We start from the raw sequence: 21,825 nt of genomic DNA, 5'->3' as shown, positions 1-21,825 counted from the left end.
CCACTGGCCCAGCTGTGATTGGCTCTTCAGCTGTATGAGCCAGTCCTCGCTGTCTGCCTCAGCGCAGTGGTGCATGGTGATGATGACGGGTCGGGTGAGGAGAGCTCCAGGAGGACCACAGCTGACCACTGGACTCAGAACCGTCTGTGTGTCGTCAACCTGAGGCCTTTAATCACATCAAAACCATCATGACTGATATCAACCACAAAATCACACATGAGAGCTCTGTAATAGCTCGGTTGGTTACCTCATGCTCTCCTTCCTGTGAACGGTCACGTACATCTCATAGACACGTCCCTGAGGGATTGCACCTGCTGGCACCAACAAACTCACTCCTGTGGAGACAAACACACCATCAGTCTGCCATCCCGTGACCTCTGCCAGGCCCTGCGCCAGCCATGCCCAACAGGATGCCCGCTGGAGTGGCACAGAGCAGGAGCAAAAGTCCTATCAATGTCACACACACAGGCTCACTCCACACTCCACATCAATGAGTTCTTATGCACAGCAACAACAAATGTGCGAATTTCCAGTTTGATGAAATTCTCATTGATTTTCTCGTGTCCTTTTTTTGAACTTCACTTTGAGCAGCAACTAAAAGCATCACCAGAGACTAAAGCAGCACTTGAGAGCCAAAAAACAAACAAAGTCAACTTGAAAAAAAATTGACTCTACTTTTTAAAAGCAAATTCCTGGTCTTATTGCATACATACACGCATGTAATCTTTGTGGTGCACTAATCCTGTATCATGATTAATTATCGGCCAACGGTCCCATTGGAGTCGATGATGGGTGTCAGTCGTGAGAACGATCACCCTCTCACAGTGTCCTAATCTCTTTATATCCGACTCACTGTGGTAAGTCACTTTGAACAACTGCTTCAGCTAATTTATGAGCAGCCATTGGCAGCAAAGAGCCACTTATCACCAGCGCAACTCTCACGGGAGCAGTAAAAATCACTGTGTGAGAGAGAAATCTATTGACCTGTAGAGACAGTTAGAGGTTGCATCTTTTACACAAAGCTCAGTTGTGCAGTACTCGCTGACATCGAGTTGGTAAACGTGTCCAGCTGAAGACTTACAGGAAACACACAGCGGTCAGAGTTTCGGCAGTCTCAGCTCATGTGCCTCTGGGTAACATAAGCTTGTATGCAGCGATGTGCTTTAAAATAATGATAATTGATCATTCAATAAATTTTGTGCCAATATGAATACATTTCCAGTTACTTTAATCATATGATGAAATGTCATGATCAAATAGTCATGTGTCATATGTTGTTGGAAAGCTCTCAAACTCAATAGCTAATTATATGTCTTTGACAATTATGTTGGTGTTGCTTATATGCCACGTTTTTGCTTATATCTTCAGAAAATGTAAACGTAAAATAAAATATCACATATCATTATTTAGAGTCTGTCATTATCTTTCAATCGAGTCCACACACAAGATAATCAGATGTATAGATCATTAGATAACATATGGCCACCAGGAGATGGCGCCAAATACACGACACAGAGTCAATGATGACTCAAATGACACAGAATGAAACTCAATGTACGTATTATTGCAGTCAGTAAAAACATCAAACTGATCAAATATTCATGTGTCATATGTTGTTGGAAAGCTCTTAAAGAGTAAAATACAACCAGACTATTTGTTTTACTCACAGATAAAAGTATAGCGAGTAACAGCTAATTATATGTCTTTGACAATTATGTTGGTGTTGCTTATATGCCACGTTTTCACTTATAACTTCAGAAAATATAATATATCCCATATGATTATTTAGAGTCAGTGATTATCTTTCAATCGAGTCCACACACAAGATAATCAGATGTATAGATCATTAGATAATCCACATGAAGCACAATGTTACATATGACCACCAGGAGATGGCGCCAAATACACGACACAGACTCAATGATGACTCAAATGACACAGAATGAAACTCATTCTGTGAAATCTCATGACTAAAATCATGTCTGCATGCTATGCAAACCTTTAGTCATTGTTGTGTTTGCATGTGTAATTAGTTCTTATGTACAATTATTATCTTTTATTAGTTTGGAGATGTTTTTGGACACTATGATACATTATATTTGTTATGTTGTAAGTTTTGATTGCTTTGTCGTATAATCACAATGTTTCTCAGATACAGATGACACGATTGGGAACAAAAGCAGTTTTTTAGAGCCACCTTATTTACACCCAAGAGATGCATCATGTCAAATAAGAAAAAATGCAAATGTTTTGGTTAGATTTTTGTTTCTTAAAATGAGGGTCTCAGAATGTCTCATAATCTATATCATTAAAAAAATCTGAAAAGTTTTCTTTACAACGATATCAAACACTTGACCCTCCTTGTTTAGTTATAATCCTTTAATTTTGGGTTTGCCACTGAAACATTTTTAAAAATATCTTCAGAGCTTAAAGGGTTATGATATTATAAATATAAACTACATTTATAGCTTGTATAACTATATTTACAATATATCGACAACACTAATTAACTTCTGATTACAGCATGAGTTAATATCTGATAGTTGTATATTTAAAAATATTTTCATCCTTAAATAGCTTCAATGCAGTGTTGCTAAGTAACCAAGTAACTAAGCTAACTACCTTTTAAAAAGAGTATCTTGAATGTAGCTTAATAATTAAGTTGCGAGTACTTTGTAGCTTCACCAACACAAAATATGGCGACATACAAAAATCTTGTTGATCCTAACTTATATGCACATACAGTCACGTGACACACACTGACCTGAGTTTGGAACGATCAGATGTCCTCCGAGAGAGTTGAAGGAACCGAACGCGGTGCAGGACGGGTCCCACGAGCGTGCCAGCGTCTGTGTGCGGCGGTTGATGGTGTCGCTGTCGATCAAGGTGTGCGGGAGTTTGGGCGAGAGTTTTGACGAGATGTCGGAGAGATCCTCCTGAGGCGTGACCATACCGGACGAGTTGTACACCTTGATCTTCAGGTTGGGCAGCGGGTCGAGCAGAGGAGAGTTCGTCATGGGGATTTTATCAGCGACGTTGTGGAGGGCGTAAACGGGACCTCTGTACATGGCGGCAGCTGACGTCAGATCAGGAGGAGCCGTTAGGAGATCGGCTGAAGAGAAATAAAAGAGAGAACAAACAGAATGCATCAACAATGCTTCAGTGTAAGACGAATATTAATGAATCCATAACAAATATAACATTAAGAGTTTAGCTAAAAAGTCATATATATATATATTTGTTTTTTAATGGTCAAATTTACAGCTTGATTGGGAGTGATGCCCAATAAAAAGTGATATACCCATTAAAATAATAAAGTCTTTAAATAAGCAATATAAATTATATAAAATAAATAAATAAATAAAAAGCTCTAATGGTGCGTTCACATACAACGCGAAGAAAAGGTTAGTCTCATATTGCTCGCGCGAGTTTGACCGCTGGATTATAAATTTGTGTTTAAACTGGTGTTCGCACGAGTAACGCGAACCCGTGAGTATTCCCGCTGCTCTTCCGGAAAAGGACAGGAGGCGGGGCTTCTACGACTTGGTTCATAGTAAAGTTCAACCAATAGCTGGAATCGAGTAGTCGCGCATATTTTCCGAACTTACCAGGTCGTCCAACTTCCTCGCTCACTTTCCTCCAAGCGATGTCTTTATTCGTCCGGTCTCTGTACATGTATGACGTTGTGTCACGTATAACACACCGCTACAACCATTATTCATCCATTTGTCCAGATTTCTTCTGCTACTACGTCAGTACATCAGTGACATCCGGACAATCTCAATGCTGATAGGCTTTCGCGACAACGCGTAATGCGGATTTTACACGTGAATTAAGCAGATGAAGCAATTTTGTTTGTTCGAGTCACGTCATTCGTGCCGCCCGGTGCAAATTCGCATCTATTCGCATCTTTGCATTGACTTTGTATGTAATTGTGCCAGCGCGAAACTCTCACTTAGCGTTGTATATGAACGCACCATAAGGATTTTTTCCCCTTTTGCAGCCAATTCCCAACGCCCAATTAACAATGCTCTCCAAGTCCTCGTGGTGGCGTAGTGACTCAGCACAATCTGGGCGGCGGAGGACGAATCTCAGTTGTGTCTGAGACCGTCAATCCGCGCATCACGTGTCTTGTTGAGCGCGTTACCGTGGAGACGTAGCGTGTGTGGAGGCTTCACGCTATTCTCCGTGGGCATCCACGCACAACTCACCACACGCCCCACCGAGAGCGAGAACCACATTATAGCGACCACGAGGAGGTTACCCCATGTGACTCTACCCTCCCTAGCAACCGGGCCAATTTGGTTGCCTAGGAGACCTGGCTGGAGTCACTCAGCATGCCTCCAGGGGTGATAGTCAGCGTCAATACTCGCTGAGATACCCAGACCACTACAATTTTTGTTGCTGTGCTAGAAAGCCCTGCCCACAATGAAATCTCACTGTTCTAAAACCAATCCATATAGTTGCTTATTAAACATCAAATATGTTCTGATGTGCATTTGTCACTCTCCACAGTATTTTTGTATCTTACAGGGAGGACACAAATGACTCGACACCAGAAACTTGCGCTAAGTAACATCAGAACACAAGATATTAATTAATGCATCTAATATAATCTAGTCCCTCATATTTGAGGCATGATAAAGTTTTCTCCCTAAAGAGTGCTTGTTCAAAGTCGTCATTAATCTTTTTCCTCGTTACTGCATTACTCTCGTTCAGTGTGCGGCAGACAGTGGCGCCCTCGGAGGGCATCGGATTGGCTCTGTGCATATGAAAGCAGATGGCATCTTAACAAATGAGCCAATGCTTCATAGGTACACACATGAATATTCATGAGCGTTCTGAGTGGGCATGGTGTCACACCATGAGCTCTTCTGCTCATCGCCAGAGCTGTTGAACCCACGACACGCGGAACCGAGCTGCTCTTACAACTGACACTACAAGTGCTCTCCTCTCAACGAGAACACTTACAGATCATTCACACAACAAGTTATGGAAACCATGGCAACTCATCACTGTATGAGTAGTGTCGCCTGTGGAGGTACCGCCGGAATCGCCGAGACCCAAAGGTCAAGGAGAGGTCACATGCATTTGAGAGTCAAACAAAGAAATAAGCAGCATTTTCTACGTTAAATGTAAACATGCATCAGGCAATGGCCAAATCCAATCCTCCCCTTTTCTCACCAATTAGGAACGCCCAATTCCCAATGCGCTCTAAGTCCCCATGGTGGCGTAGTGGCTCAATCCGGGTGGCGGCGGACGAATCTCAACTGCTTCCACGTCTGAGACCGTCAATCCGCGCATCTTATCACGTGACTTGAGCGCGTTACCGTGGAGACGCAGTGCATGTGGAGGCTTCACTCTAATCTCCGCTGCATCCACGCACAACTCAACACACGCCCCACCAAGAGCGAGAACCACATTATAAAGCAATCTGCCAGTGCTGAATTAGTAATCCAAAGTATTTAATTACATTATTGATGGTGAGTAATCTAACAGAATACGGTACAAATTACATTTTACACTTTCACACCTGGAGTCGTGAGTTTGAATCCAGGGCATGCTGAGTGACTCCAGCCAGGTCTCCATAGCAACCAAATTGGCCCGGTTGCTAGGGAGGGTAGAGTCACATGGGGTAACCTCCTCATGGTCGCTATAATGTGGTTCTCGCTCTCAGTGGGGCGTGTGGTGAGTGAATCCAGCCAGGTCTCCTTAGCAACCAAATTGGCCCGGTTGCTAGGGAGGGTAGAGTCACATGGGGTAACCTCATTGTGGTCACTATAATGTGGTTCTCGCTCTTGGTGGGGCGTGTGGTGAGTGACTCCAGCCAGGTCTTCATAGCAACGAAATTGGCCCGGTTGCTAGGGAGGGCAGAGTCACACGGGGTAACCTCCTCGTGGTCGCTATAATGTGGTTCTCGCTCTCAGTGGGGCGTGTGGTGAGTGACTCCAGCCAGGTCTCCTTAGCAACCAAATTGGCCCGGTTGCTAGGGAGGGTAGAGTCACATGGGGTAACCTCCTCGTGGTCACTATAATGTGGTTCATGCTCTTGGTGGGGCGTGTGGTGAGTGACTCCAGCCAGGTCTCCATAGCAACGAAATTGGCCCGATTGCTAGGGAGGGTAGAGTCACATGGGGTAACCTCCTCATGGTCGCTATAATGTGGTTCTCGCTCTCGGTGGGGCGTGTGGTGAGTGACTCCAGCCAGGTCTCCTTAGCAACCAAATTGGCCCGGTTGCTAGGGAGGGTGGAGTCACATGGTGTAACCTCCTCATGGTCGCTATAATGTGGTTCTCGCTCTCGGTGGGGCGTGTGGTGAGTGACTCCAGTCAGGTCTCCTTAGCAACCAAATTGGCCCGGTTGCTAGGGAGGGTAGAGTCACATGGGGTAACCTCCTCGTGGTCGCTATAATGTGGTTCTCACTCTCGGTGGGGCGTGTGGTGAGTGACTCCAGCCAGGTCTCCTTAGCAACCAAATTGGCCCGGTTGCTAGGGAGGGTGGAGTCACATGGGGTAACCTCCTTGTGGTCGCTATAATGTGGTTCTCGCTCTCGGTGGGGCGTGTGGTGAGTGACTCCAGTCAGGTCTCCTTAGCAACCAAATTGGCCCGGTTGCTAGGGAGGGTAGAGTCACATGGGGTAACCTCCTCGTGGTCGCTATAATGTGGTTCTCGCTCTCGGTGGGGCGTGTGGTGAGTGACTCCAGCCAGGTCTCCTTAGCAACCAAATTGGCCCGGTTGCTAGGGAGGGTGGAGTCACATGGGGTAACCTCCTTGTGGTCGCTATAATGTGGTTCTCGCTCTCGGTGGGGCGTGTGGTGAGTGACTCCAGTCAGGTCTCCTTAGCAACCAAATTGGCCCGGTTGCTAGGGAGGGTAGAGTCACATGGGGTAACCTCCTCGTGGTCGCTATAATGTGGTTCTCGCTCTCGGTGGGGCGTGTGGTGAGTGACTCCAGCCAGGTCTCCTTAGCAACCAAATTGGCCCGGTTGCTAGGGAGGGTAGAGTCACATGGGGTAACCTCCTTGTGGTCACTATAATGTGGTTCTGATAATAGCATGAACACGCTACGTCTCCACGGTAACACGCTCAACAAGTCACGTGATAAGATGCGCAGATTGACGGTCTCAGACGCGGAGGCAACTGAGATTCGAACAAATTGGTTGTTTATTGTGTTATAATGCATTATGCTCTTTTAGGTATAACTATGAATACGTTATGTGTTATAATGCATTATAGCTGGAGCAATTATAACATATTATAAGACATATTATAAGAAGTAATGAATGCATTATAAATATGGGCTTCATAGAAACTGCAATTAATAAGTTCACTGATTTTAATCATTATCGATCATTTCTGTCCTTTTTGGAGTGTCCGTGCCCAAACAAACTCAACTTTGTTTCTTTGCCCGTGGTGTCGTGTGTCTAAAGTTTGGATGTGTAAACAGCGTATCCTCCTCCTCTCCTGACTGTTAACACCTCACCTTTACTTCAACTGATGTGTAATTAACACTCAATGTGCCAGACAGAGCTAATTACAACCTCATGACAACGTACAGATTGCCTTCACATCAAAGTGACAAGCATTCTAATGATACTCACCTGACGCCGCGTGTTTCCCTCATCTCTTCAAAGAGCGTCTTTGTGCCCGTCCTGATGCTCTGCATTGGAGCGCCAGCCGGGCATTCAATTATCATCGTCTCCACCGCTCTTTTCACGTCAGAAAGACTTTGACATGCATCAGTTCTCAATCTGAAGCAGTCATGTCATCAACCCCCCTCCGCTCCGCATTCATCACCGGCAAAATGATCTGTCACTGCACTTTATCATTACAGTGACACTGACACATAACGAGACGTGTCATAAGTTCACGGACAAAAGAGAATGTCACTTGTGATTGGACGATGGTGGTGTGATGCCACTAAGGGATAGTTCACCCAAAAATGAAAATTCTGATATTATTAATTCACCCTCATATTGTTACAGACTCAAGCAAACTTGCTTTGGATGCACTGAAAGTGGTTGATTTATAATATATATACTGTATAATAATTGATCATAGTGTCCAAAAACATCTCCTTCTTGTACATAAGAACTAATTACACATGCAAACACAACAATGACTAAAGGTTTGCATAGCATGCAGACATGATTTTAGTCATGAGATTTCACAGAATGAGTTTCATTCTGTGTCATTTGAGTCATCATTGAGTCTGTGTCGTGTATTTGGCGCCATCTCCTGGTGGTCATATGTAACATTGTGCTTCATGTGGATTATCTAATGATCTATACATCTGATTATCTTGTGTGTGGACTCGTTTGAAAGATAATCACAGACTCTAAATAATCATATGTGATATATTATATTTTCTGAAGTTATAAGTGAAAACGTGGCATATAAGCAACACCAACATAATTGTCAAAGACATATAATTAGCTGTTACTCGCTATACTTTTATCTGTGAGTAAAACAAATAGTCTGGTTGTATTTTACTCTTTGAGAGCTTTCCAACAACATGTGACACATGACTATTTGATCAGTTTGATGTTTTTACTGATTGCAATAATATGTACAGTGCAATTTTTATTAATTTATTTTTGTACAAATTATCAAATGGAACACGTCTAATTAGTAGTCAACTGATATATCGCAGAGGCCAATAAATGGACCGATATTCAGACTTTTTTTTAATTACCGGTACATACCAATACATTTTCCCATTTGCCCGAAAATCGCCTGCTTGCGTGTGAAGCGACTGAGACGTGTAAATGACCATGCGACATCATGGCTGCATCCGAAACCAGGAAAATGCTGCCTCAGGAGGGTGTACACGGAGGAAGGATGAAAATAAGGTGCTTTTCAAACTGTTCAGAGATCAGTTTCCTTAAGATGTCAGTTTAGCCATTAACTGATTAGGCAGCAAGGATGCAAGTCAGCTGCCTACGTTTTCGGATGCGGCCCGAATTTAAAGCGCTTCACGTGTGCTATAAGTAAATGTCTTATTCACTATGTACTGTATGTACAATTGCTTTGATTTGGTATTTTTTGAGTAAATGCAATTGCTAACGTGGACATGCCAGCCATGGTTGCTGGACTACTAGGTGTACTGGCATTTCCTTCTTCCTAATATATTAATTTCTTCACATGCAAATAATTATTTTAGCACTTTTATGTTGGTTATTTACTATATTAAATGATGTGATATATTGGCAGTAATATTGTTTAATGTCAATTTAATTTATCAAAAACTAATTTTCATTTATATTTCATGTTAGTTACTAGTTATATACTAGTTAGTTAATAGTTAGTTATACACTAGTTAGTTAATAGTTATATACTAGTTAGTTACTAGTTAGTTATACACTAGTTAGTTAATAGTTAGTTACTAGTTAGATACTAGTTATATACTAGTTACTTGTTAGATACTAGTTAGTTACTAGTTATATACTAGTTAATAGTTAGTTACTAGTTAGTTAATTGTTAGATACTAGTTTGTTAAGTTAGTTATACACTCGTTAGTTAATAGTTAGTAGTTACTTGTTAGATACTAGTTAGTTACTAGTTAGATACTAGTTAGTGATACACTAGTTAGTTAATAGTTAGTTATACACTAGTTAGTTAATAGTTAGTTAATAATTAGATACTAGTTAGTTATACACTAGTTAGTTACTAGTTATATACGATAGTTAATAGTTAGTTATATACTAGTTAGTTACTTGTTAGATACTAGTTAGTTAATAGTTAATTACTAGTTAGTTACTAGTACATCGTTATATTGCATTATTCCACAGGTCTGTTGAATGCTTGATTCTGATTGGTTGACAGACATTCTAAGGTGCCCGCCCACTTTTTCAGCCGTCTGAATTCCGGAAGTATTTTCCCCATTAATTTCTTCCATAGACTTTTAATAAAATCCTTCATTAACGCTTTTCAAACTGTTCAGAGATCAGTTTCCTTAAGATGTCAGTTTAGCCATTAACGGATTAGGCAGCAAGGATGTAAGTCAGCTGCCTACGTTTGCGCTCTGGATATCGGCCATTAAAAAACCCATATCGGTCGACCACTACTTCTGATTTATCTGCAAATTTCAAAGCACTTGTTCAGTTTTGGTCAATGTCTACATGCATTGGAAAGTACAGCTTCTAATATTTCAAACAACACCTATTTTGTGTCACTCAAGACTGGAGTTATACATATTTTGACATGGTCGTGCCCATCAGAGCTTAAAGGGTTAATTAACGATTGTCCAAAACCACACTTTAATCAAAAGTGATCCCTATCGGTTTGATAGATGCGGATCTCGTTTAGAGATGCTCTTCTGCTAAGGACAAACAGGAAAAGAGCAGCGTGAACATTCTGTCAAACATCTCCTTTTGCATTCCACAGAAGAAAGGGAGAGTAAACGATGAGAGACTTTTCATTTTAGGGTGAACCCTTTAACGGGCAGTGTCTGCATGTGTCTGCATGTGTTGACCCACCTGTCCGAGCCGTCTTGATGTTGACCGGCTGGAATCCTCCGTTGAGCGCCGACGAATCCAGGATGTCAGAGTCGAAGTCTCTGTGGTTCTTCCGGTAGACGAAGAGTGCCACAATGACAGAAATAACCAAACACATGATGACCGCGATCACGATGCCCACATACAGCGCCACATCATCCGTGCTCGGGGCCGCTGGAGGCAGACAGAGAGACAAGTCTTTAGAGAAGGCTTTTGAGTGAAACGACCACATACAGAAGATGAATCGTGGTTGATTGACAGCACTTTATTAAAGACGTTTCAAATTAGGAAGGATGATGTTATCTGAGGTCCAATATCCTCCTCGCTAATCGCTCAGGATATTAATAACTGGAATACTTCATTATATTCCTGTAAGTGAACGGCGTTGCTTTAACAATGATGTATTGTGATAAAGTGCTGCCCAAACACGCCAGATATATCTTACAGTCATACTGATGGAGGATGAATTTGAGTTATATCTATATTTATGGGAAAATCTGGTGGAAAATGAGTCAAAATAAGAAAATGTCTTGGTCATATTTAACCCAAATAAATACAATAATTAAGAAAATGAAACCTACATTTAGGACCATTTGATTTATTTCGTTTTTTTGCATTGTGACATTATTTTCAAGACACTTAAGCACATTTTAATCCCCCAATTCTCATGACCCCAATGCACATGGATATTTAACTTTTACTATCCTTGTTGTTTTCAGTGATGATTCTCATTATTGTAATGCAATCATTTTGTTTTCTTTCTTTTTTTTACAAAAAACAGTTACACACATTTTAATTATTATTATTATTAACGACAATTGGGGGTAAAATGTGCATAACTGTCATGAAAATAATGTCACAATATAAAAAATGTTAATGGACCTAAACTCAAATGCAAAATATATATTATATATATATATATATATATATATATATATATATATATATATATATATATATATCCAAATATAATGTTAACACTACAATACATTTGTAGTCGTTAATATTTGTTTATGTATTATATATCAATGCAAAGTATTTTTACATCATTAATTAATCTGGTTTAATGTCAATTTAATTTATCAAAAACTAATTTTCATTTATATTTCATGTTAGTTACTAGTTATATACAAGTTAGTTAATAATTAGTTACTAGTTATATACTAGTTAGTTACTAGTTAGTTACTAGTTATATACTAGTTAGTTACTAGTTATATACTAGTTAGTTATATACTAGTTAGTTAATAATTAGTTACTAGTTAGTTATATACTAGTTAGTTAATAGTTACTTGTTAGATACTATTATATAACTATCAACTAACTAGTAAGTTATATACTAGTTAATTAATAATTAGTTACTAGTTATATACTAGTTAGTTAATAGTTAGTTATATACTAGTTAGTTAATAGCTAGTTACTTGTTAGATACTAGCTAGTTAATAGTTAGTTAATAATTAGTTACTAGTTATATACTAGTTAGTTAATAGTTAGTTATATACTAGTTAGTTACTTGTTAGATTCTAGTTAGTTAATAGTTAGTTACTAGTACATCATTATATTGCATTATTCCACAGGTCTGTTGAATGCTTGATTCTGATTGGTTGACAGATGTTCTAAGGTGCCCGCCCACTTTTTTTAGCTGTCAAAGTTCTGGAAGTATTTTCCATTAATTTCTTCCATAGACTTTTAATAAAATCCTTCATTAACGAGTTGTGCGGCATGAATCAAACCAACCATCTCCGAGGAGAATCGCAACACAAACTTTGTTTTGAAGCCAAAAAAGTATTTGAAAATGGGACATACAGACAAAAAGGTACTTGCCGTCTTGCATAAGGGCACAAACTACAATCCCATGATGCATTGCGAATGATGTCATTGAATAAAAAGGATGGGAATACATAAGACTATTGATTTTAGGCTGTTGATAATAAGTATAGAAACAATATATTTTATTTTTATTGCAATATATCCCGATATACACAAATATATAAGTAGTTTAAGGGTGAAGGGAGATTGACTTGATTACATCATCTACAGTGCATCATGGGAGCGCGCGGTCGCTCCGAGGCACGTTTCACAGGTCTAGTTGGCCGTGATTCTCTGATTGGTGGATCCTTCTCTGCTGCATCATGGGTAATGTAGTTGTTTACCATGAATTCCACTATTAAACACGTTAAGTTGAGATAACACTCTGGAAACAGACTGTTGCGCTCTATTGTTTTTACAAGTAAACGCAGGACTATGAAGTAGTTCCAGTTCTTGACCGTATAACGGTTCCACATAACTTCCCCAAACGATTTCAGTATTTTCAAAGAGCTGTACAGGCTACCACAGCAAAATGCATTGGATAAAAATGACAATGTCTCTAATATCCTGACTTTATTTCAGTTTCGGTCTAAAAGCATCCTCACGCTTTGTTTTTATGACAATGTCCTCTTGAGATGATGTCCCATGAGAATACGCTTCGGATTATATAGGACTGAAATTCTCTGTTTCATGACTTCATTATGGACCGGGTTTAGAAATAACACCATTTCTCTTCACTCATTCTGCCTCACGTCACATCTTGCTCTCGCTCGACTCTTTCCTTCTGGAAATATCTCAGTGATTATCTGGAATGGAATTGAGTCTATACAGCGTTTGACAAGCTGTCATGTGAAGCAATACTTGTCCCTCATTTCCAAAGAAACAGTCCTTTTGTTCCCCTGAGAATTGTGATAAATGCAATTTCCTGTCAGAGCAATGACAAGTGGAAAAATGGCAATAATATAAAAGGTGTCCGTGGGCCTCGGCAACATCCACCGAGGCCAACGGACAGAGTTTGGGCCCGAAAGGAAACTTTTAGAAGGTCCACTGATTCCTGCATCAATACAGGTAACCTCCTGTCTGCTCAATTAAGTGAATGCATGTTCCTAACTCTCTAATTTGCACTCGTAATCAATTCTCAGTATTGCACAGAGCCCGAAGCACTCGATGAGAGTCACAACAGCACAAATAAACAGCACTGTAATACTCAACTCCACCACCAGATGCCGCTGTCAGACATCAGTGCATTGGATGTTTGCAAGCACACTACCATACTACACTTACTTTAATTGCAGTATGCATACACTAAACAAATCATGTGGATTTTATGCATGCATGGAATACACGGATGCACTTTATTTCACATTATTTGACCAGAATGTCTAAAACATTTCAACAATAAATTAAAAATACAAAGTTAAAGATAGCTGGATGCCACTGAAACATGTAGCATATGTGTGCTTTGTATATCTTTTAGAGTATTTTTACTGTGTGTAATATTTAGAAAGACCTACTAAAAGTAAAATATGTTGAATATATATGATGGGAATTAATAATAATATTATATATATATATATATATATATATACACACACACACATATACACAAACACAGTCTCTCACTCACACACACAAACACACTCTCTCTCTCACACACAGACACACACACACACATATATATATATATACACACACACACACACTCACATATATACACAAACACAGTCTCTCACTCACACACACAAACACACTCTCACACACAGACACACACACACACATATATATATTTTATATATATATATATATATATATATATATATATACACACACACACACACACACTCTCTCTCTCTCACACACACACGTATATACATAAACATATACACACACACACTCACACATATACACACTCACATATATACACGCACGCACGCACGCACACACACACATATACACAAACACAGTCTCTCACTCACTCACTCACTCACACACACACTCTCTCACACACACACACACACACACTCTCTCTCACACACACACACACACACACACACATATATATAAACGCACGCACACACACACAGACACACACACTCTCTCACACACCCACACACACACTCTCACTCACACACGCACCACACACACATACACTCTCTCACTCACACACACATACACTCTCTCTCTCTCTCACACACACACATATATATACATACACATATACACATTCACACACACACACTCACACATATACACACTCACATATATTCACGCGCGCGCACACACACACACATATATATATATATTTTGATTTTATTAATATAGCACCTTTCCAAGAACACTGAATGGGTAAATAATACATAAATAGAATAATAAACACTATTGTTTGTTCCATCATAATATGTCAAATGTGAGTTTATGTACAACTGCAAAGAAAAAAAGTGCAAAAAATATAAAATGTTAATATCATACTTGATCTTTTTCATCTTTATATATTTCATCGTGACTCTTTTAAAAGTTTGGCCTGTCGCGTTCAACAGACCCGAATAAATCTTGTACCTCTTTATAAGTATTTTAAAGCATAATTCTTCAGTAAAACGGTGATTTGATGACAAAATAAGTCGAGTAAGTGGTTAAAAATATCGTTATCGGCCAAACATTTTCACATCGACCACTAGTTTAAAATGTAAATACTAGTAGACACTATACAGTGTACACTGTGCAGGGATCAGTAGATAGTGTGCTAGTATGCCACTCCAAACCTCAGCAAACATTAGTCCTCATCAAATAAAGTATTCAGCAGTATTGATTCTCTATTCAATTATGTATATTGGTTTATGAGCTGTAATGAGTGCTGCTGTTAAAGAGAAACTCGTTATGTTGAGGTTTAATTCAGATGAGACTGAAGCGCTAGACGGACCTGCCAGACTCACACACATGCTAGCGGTCTTGCTAGTCACCTTAAAGCCTTTTCTTTAATGAAATGCTTGCGTCTGTCGTGAGCATGTCATGTGTGCGTACATGCCTGCAGCAGCTGAAGTGTTGCGAGAGTTTAATCACGGTGACAATCCAAATGAATCTCACTAATGTGAACGCTGGCCTGTAAAACCACACTGACCTACACACTCGACTCCGCCCACGCAGCTGTATGTAAACAAAGAAGTTCTCGCGTGTACCGTGGACACTCCGGCAATGAAAGCATAACATGTCCAGAGGCTTTCAAGCTCCAAACAGGACCATAAAAGTAATTTATACGACTTGCGCACTATATATATATATATTACTATATTACTATATTCCAAGTCTTCTGAAGTCATCTGATCAGTTTTGTGTGAGGAACAGAAAATCGAGTTCTCTCAAATCTGATGCATGCATATATTCAAATATTGTGTATAATATCAGGTTTGATGTCACGATTATGAAATTTAGCTGACAATTAATTCTCAAACAAATAATTGTGATTATTTCCGATTGTCAAACAAATAATTGCGATTATGTCGATTGCTTACCGGACAAATAATTGTGATTATTACGATTAATTATCAAACAAATAATTGCGATTATGTCGATTGCTTACCGGACAAATAATTGTGATTATTTCGATTAATTATCAAACAAATAATTGCGATTATGTCGATTGCTTACCGGACAAATAATTGTGATTATTACGATTAATTATCAAACAAATAATTGCGATTATGTCGATTGCTTACCGGACAAATAATTGTGATTATTTCGATTAATTATCAAACAAATAATTGCGATTGTAACGATTAATTATCAAGCAAATAATTGCGATTGTAACGATTAATTATCAAGCAAATAATTGCGATTGTAGCGATTATCAAACAAATAATTGCGATTGTAATGATTATCAAACAAATAATTGCGATTGTAACGATTAATTATCAAGCAAATAATTGCGATTGTAACGATTAATTATCAAGCAAATAATTGCGATTGTAGCGATTATCAAACAAATAATTGCGATTGTAATGATTATCAAACAAATAATTGCGATTGTAACGATTGATTATCAAGCAAATAATTGCGATTGTAACGATTAATTATCAAGCAAATAATTGCGCTTGTAACGATTAATTATCAAGCAAATAATTGCGATTGTAGCGATTAATTATCAAACAAATAATTGCGATTGTAACGATTAATTATCAAGCAAATAATTGCGATTGTAGCGATTAATTATCAAACAAATAATTGCGATTGTGATGATTATCAAACAAATAATTGCGATTGTAACGATTAATTATCAAACAAATAATTGCGATTGTAGCTATTAATTATCAAACAAATAATTGCGATTGTAATGATTATCAAACAAATAATTGCGATTGTAACGATTAATTATCAAGCAAATAATTGCGATTGTAACGATTAATTATCAAGCAAATAATTGCGATTGTAACGATTAATTATCAAGCAGATAGTTGCGATTGTAGCGATTAATTATCAAGCAAATAATTGCGATTGTAGCGATTAATTATCAAGCGGATAATTGCGATTGTAGCGGTTAATTATCAAGCGAATAATTGCGATTGTAGCGGTTAATTATCAAACAAATAATTGCGGTTGTGCCGATTAATTATCAAACAAATAATTGCGGTTGTAGCGATTAATTATCAAACAAATAATTGCGATTGTGATGATTATCAAACAAATAATTGCGATTGTAACGATTAATTATCAAACAAATAATTGCGATTGTAGCTATTAATTATCAAACAAATAATTGCGATTGTAATGATTATCAAACAAATAATTGCGATTGTAACGATTAATTATCAAGCAAATAATTGCGATTGTAACGATTAATTATCAAGCAAATAATTGCGATTGTGACGATTTATTATCAAGCAAATAATTGCGATTGTGACGATTAATTATCAAGCAAATAATTGCGATTGTGACGATTTATTATCAAGCAAATAATTGCGATTGTGACGATTAATTATCAAGCAAATAATTGCGATTGTAGCGGTTAATTATCAAGCGAATAATTGCGATTGTAGCGATTGATTATCAAGCAAATAATTGCGATTGTAGCGGTTAATTATCAAGCGAATAATTGCGATTGTAGCGATTAATTATCAAACAAATAATTGCGGTTGTGCCGATTAATTATCAAACAAATAATTGTGATTGTAGCAATTAATTATCAAGCAAATAATTGCGCTTGTAACGGTTACTTATCAAGCGAATAATTGCGATTGTGACGATTAATTATCAAACAAATAATTGCGGTTGTGACGATTAATTATCAAGCAAATAATTGCGATTGTGACGATTTATTATCAAGCAAATAATTGCGATTGTGACGATTCATTATCAAACAAATAATTGCGATTGTAACGATTAATTATCAAACAAATAATTGCGATTGTGGCGATTAATTATCAAACAAATAATTGCGATTGTAACGATTAATTATCAAACAAATAGTTGTGATTGTAACGATTAATTATCAAACAAATACTTGCGATTGTAACGGTTAATTATCAAACAAATACTTGCGATTGTAACGGTTAATTATCAAACAAATAATTGCGATTGTAACGATTCATTATCAAGCGAATAATTGCGATTGTAACGATTAATTATCAAACAAATAATTGCGATTGTAACGATTAATTATCAAACAAATACTTGCGATTGTAACGGTTAATTATCAAACAAATAATTGCGGTTGTGCCGATTAATTATCAAACAAATAATTGCGGTTGTGCCGATTAATTATCAAACAAATAATTGCGATTGTGACGATTAATTATCAAGCAAATAATTGCGATTGTAACGATTAATTATCAAGCAAATAATTGCGATTGTAACGATTAATTATCAAACAAATAGTTGTGATTGTAACGATTATCAAGCAAATAATTGCGATTGTAGCGATTATCAACCAAATAATTGCGATTGTAGCGATTATCAACCAAATAATTGCGATTGTACCGATTAATTATCAGCCAAATAATTGCGATTGTAGCGATTAATTATCAAACAAATAATTGCGATTGTAGCGATTATCAACCAAATAATTGCGATTGTACCAATTGATTATCAGCCAAATAATTGCGATTGTAACGATTAATTATCAAACAAATAGTTGTGATTGTAACGATTATCAAGCAAATAATTGCGATTGTAGCGATTATCAACCAAATAATTGCGATTGTAGCGATTATCAACCAAATAATTGCGATTGTACCGATTAATTATCAGCCAAATAATTGCGATTGTAGCGATTAATTATCAAACAAATAATTGCGATTGTAGCGATTATCAACCAAATAATTGCGATTGTACCAATTGATTATCAGCCAAATAATTGCGATTGTAGCGATTAATTATCAAACAAATAATTGCGATTGTTATGACTAATTCTCAAACACATAATTGCAATTGTAACGATTATCAAACGAATAATTGCGATTGTAACGATTAATTATCAAACAAATAATTGCGATTGTAGCGGTTAATTATCAAGCAAATAATTGCGATTGTAGCGATTAATTATCAAGCAATTGTGATTGTGACGATTAATTATCAAGCAAATAATTGCGATTGTAGCGATTATCAAACAAATTATTGCGATTGTAACGATTAATTATCAAACAAATAATTGCGATTGTACCGATTAATTATCAAACAAATAATTGCGATTGTAACGATTAATTATCAAACAAATAATTTTGATTGTACCGATTAATTATCAAACAAATAATTTTGATTGTACCGATTAATTATCAAACAAATAATTACGATTGTAACGATTCATTATCAAACAAATAATTGCGATTGTAACGATTAATTATCAAACAAATAATTGCGATTGTGACGATTAATTATCAAGCAAATAATTGCGAGCGATTAATTATCAAACAATTGCGGTTGTAACGATTAATTATCAAACAAATAATTGCGATTGTAACGATTAATTATCAAACAAATAACTGCGATTGTGACGATTAATTATCAAACAAATAATTGCGATTGTAACGATTAATTATCAAACGAATGATTGCGGTAATTATGATTGATTGTCACACAAATAATTACGATTGTAACGATTCATTATCAAACAAATAATTACGATTGTAACGATTAATTATCAAACAAATAATTGCGCATATTATGATTGATTGTCACACAAATAATTGTGATTATTTCCGATTGTCAAACAAATAATTGCTATTATGACGATTGCTTACCGGACAAATAATTGCGATTGTAATGATTAATTATCAAACAAATGATTGCATTATGACGATTGCTTACCGGACAAATAATTGTGATTATTACGATTAATTATCAAACAAATAATTGCGATTATGTCGATTGCTTGCCAGGCAAATAATTGCGATTGTAGCGATTAATTATCAAACAAATGATTGCGCTTATTATGATTGATTATCAAAAAAGTTTGTGATTATTATGATTGTCAAACAAATAATTGCGGTTATTATGATTGATTGTCAAACAAAAATGTTTGATTATTACGATTGTCAAACAAATAATTGCGATTATGCCGCTTAATTACCAAACACATAATTTAAGTTATTAAGATTTATTGTCAGACAAATAATTGCAGTTATGCTGATTAATTGTCTGTTTTAGGGCTTTCATGATTAATTGCCATATACGTTTTTACATTATGATGCGTGAGCTTCATACACATTAAGATATGTCATTTTACATATTTAACTTCAAATATAAAAATCGAATTATAAAATAGATATAAGATTTCCTTTTAAGCCTTTAAAAATTTATCAATGACGTGAAAAACAATGTTTTAAATATCAAAATAATTCAAAATAAGTCTCTCTTTTTCAAAACTTTAGTTTTAGTCAATTTTGTATTTACACAATGTTGTTTTTGGAACTCATTAAAAATATTTTAATAGAAAAATATATACACTGTATAACATAAAATCGATATTTTTATTACATTTATGTTATTTAATATTATATTATGAAATAGTCAAATATTTCGGTCATAATATCGTCATTTAAATTTTATTATATTTAGTCTAATATATTATCACTCCACAGAAATAGAGTTAATGTGCATCTCCTCCGTCACTGCATGTCATTAACACTGCGTGTATACACTCACCTAAAGGATTATTAGGAACACCTGTTCAATTTCTCATTAATGCAATTATCTAATCCACCAATCACATGGCAGTTGCTTCAATGCATTTAGGGGTGTGGTCCTGGTCAAGACAATCTCCTGAACACCAAACTGAATGTCAGAATGGGAAAGAAAGGTGATTTAAGCAATTTTGAGCGTGGCATGGTTGTTGGTGCCAGACGGGCCGGTCTGAGTATTTCACAATCTGCTCAGTTACTGGGATTTTCACGCACAACCATTTCTAGGGTTTACAAAGAATGGTGTGAAAAGGAAAAACATCCAGTATGCGGCAGTCCTGTGGGCTGAAAATGCCTTGTTGATGCTAGAGGTCAGAGGAGAATGGGCCGACTGATTCAAGCTGATAGAAGAGCAACTTTGCCTGAAATAACCACTCGTTACAACCGAGGTATGCAGCAAAGCATTTGTGAAGCCACAACACGCACAACCTTGAGGCGGATGGGCTACAACAGCAGAAGACCCCACCGGGTACCACTCATCTCCACTACAAATAGGAAAAAGAGGCTACAATTTGCAAGAGCTCACCAAAATTGGACAGTTGAAGACTGGAAAAATGTTGCCTGGTCTGATGAGTCTCGATTTCTGTTGAGACATTCAGATGGTAGAGTCAGAATTTGGCATAAACAGAATGAGAACATGGATCCATCATGCCTTGTTACCACTGTGCAGGCTGGTGGTGGTGGTGTAATGATGTGGGGATGTTTTCTTGGCACACTTTAGGCCCCTTAGTGCCAATTGGGCATCGTTTAAATGCCACGGCCTACCTGAGCATTGTTTCTGACCATGTCCATCCCTTTATGGCCACCATGTACCCATCCTCTGATGGCTACTTCCAGCAGGATAATGCACCATGTCACAAAGCTCGAATCATTTCAAATTGGTTTCTTGAACATGACAATGAGTTCACTGTACTAAAATGGCCCCCACAGTCACCAGATCTCAACCCAATAGAGCATCTTTGGGATGTGGTGGAACAGGAGCTTGCGTGCCCTGGATGTGCATCCCACAAATCTCCATCAACTGCAAGATGCTATCCTATCAATATGGGCCAACATTTCTAAAGAATGCTTTCAGCACCTTGTTGAATCAATGCCACGTAGAATTAAGGTTCAAACACAGTATTAGTATGGTGTTCCTAATAATCATTTAGGTGAGTGTATAAACCCGTTATGTTTATATGTTTACATTTTCAGCGAGTTTGGCGCAAACTCCTGCGGACGGCGCGCATCAGATTGCTTCTAGACAGGAGCATCTGGTTGGTGCTTTTTTTGGTCCGTTTTTGAGCTCGACGGGCCCTGGTCACTATATGCGTTCAAAGTATGGAAAAGAGCGGCGTTAACCTTCTTCAAAACTTCTCATT

General features: G+C 37.5%; 1 protein-coding gene across 2 annotated transcripts in view; it reads right to left on the bottom strand.

Annotated features, from left to right (window-relative positions):
• Positions 1 to 21,825, bottom strand: part of LOC127636399 (netrin receptor UNC5C-like) — a 246,330-nt gene that overhangs the window by 23,287 nt on the left and 201,218 nt on the right. For both annotated transcript variants that reach the window (XM_052116850.1, XM_052116851.1), the window contains 4 exons: positions 10,476 to 10,667; positions 2,765 to 3,112; positions 248 to 335; positions 1 to 166 (listed from right to left, as the gene is read on the bottom strand). The exon at positions 1 to 166 is cut by the window's left edge and continues 3 nt beyond it. In XM_052116850.1, coding sequence (XP_051972810.1) covers positions 1 to 166; positions 248 to 335; positions 2,765 to 3,112; positions 10,476 to 10,667 — 794 coding nt within the window. The remainder of the gene's footprint in view (positions 167 to 247; positions 336 to 2,764; positions 3,113 to 10,475; positions 10,668 to 21,825) is intronic.

The sequence above is a fragment of the Xyrauchen texanus genome, chromosome 44 (assembly GCF_025860055.1).
Source record: "Xyrauchen texanus isolate HMW12.3.18 chromosome 44, RBS_HiC_50CHRs, whole genome shotgun sequence".
In the NCBI taxonomy this organism is placed as follows: domain Eukaryota; kingdom Metazoa; phylum Chordata; class Actinopteri; order Cypriniformes; family Catostomidae; genus Xyrauchen; species Xyrauchen texanus.
The sequence above is the reverse complement of the archived record's forward strand: the minus strand, read 5'-3'. Positions and strand labels throughout refer to the sequence as shown.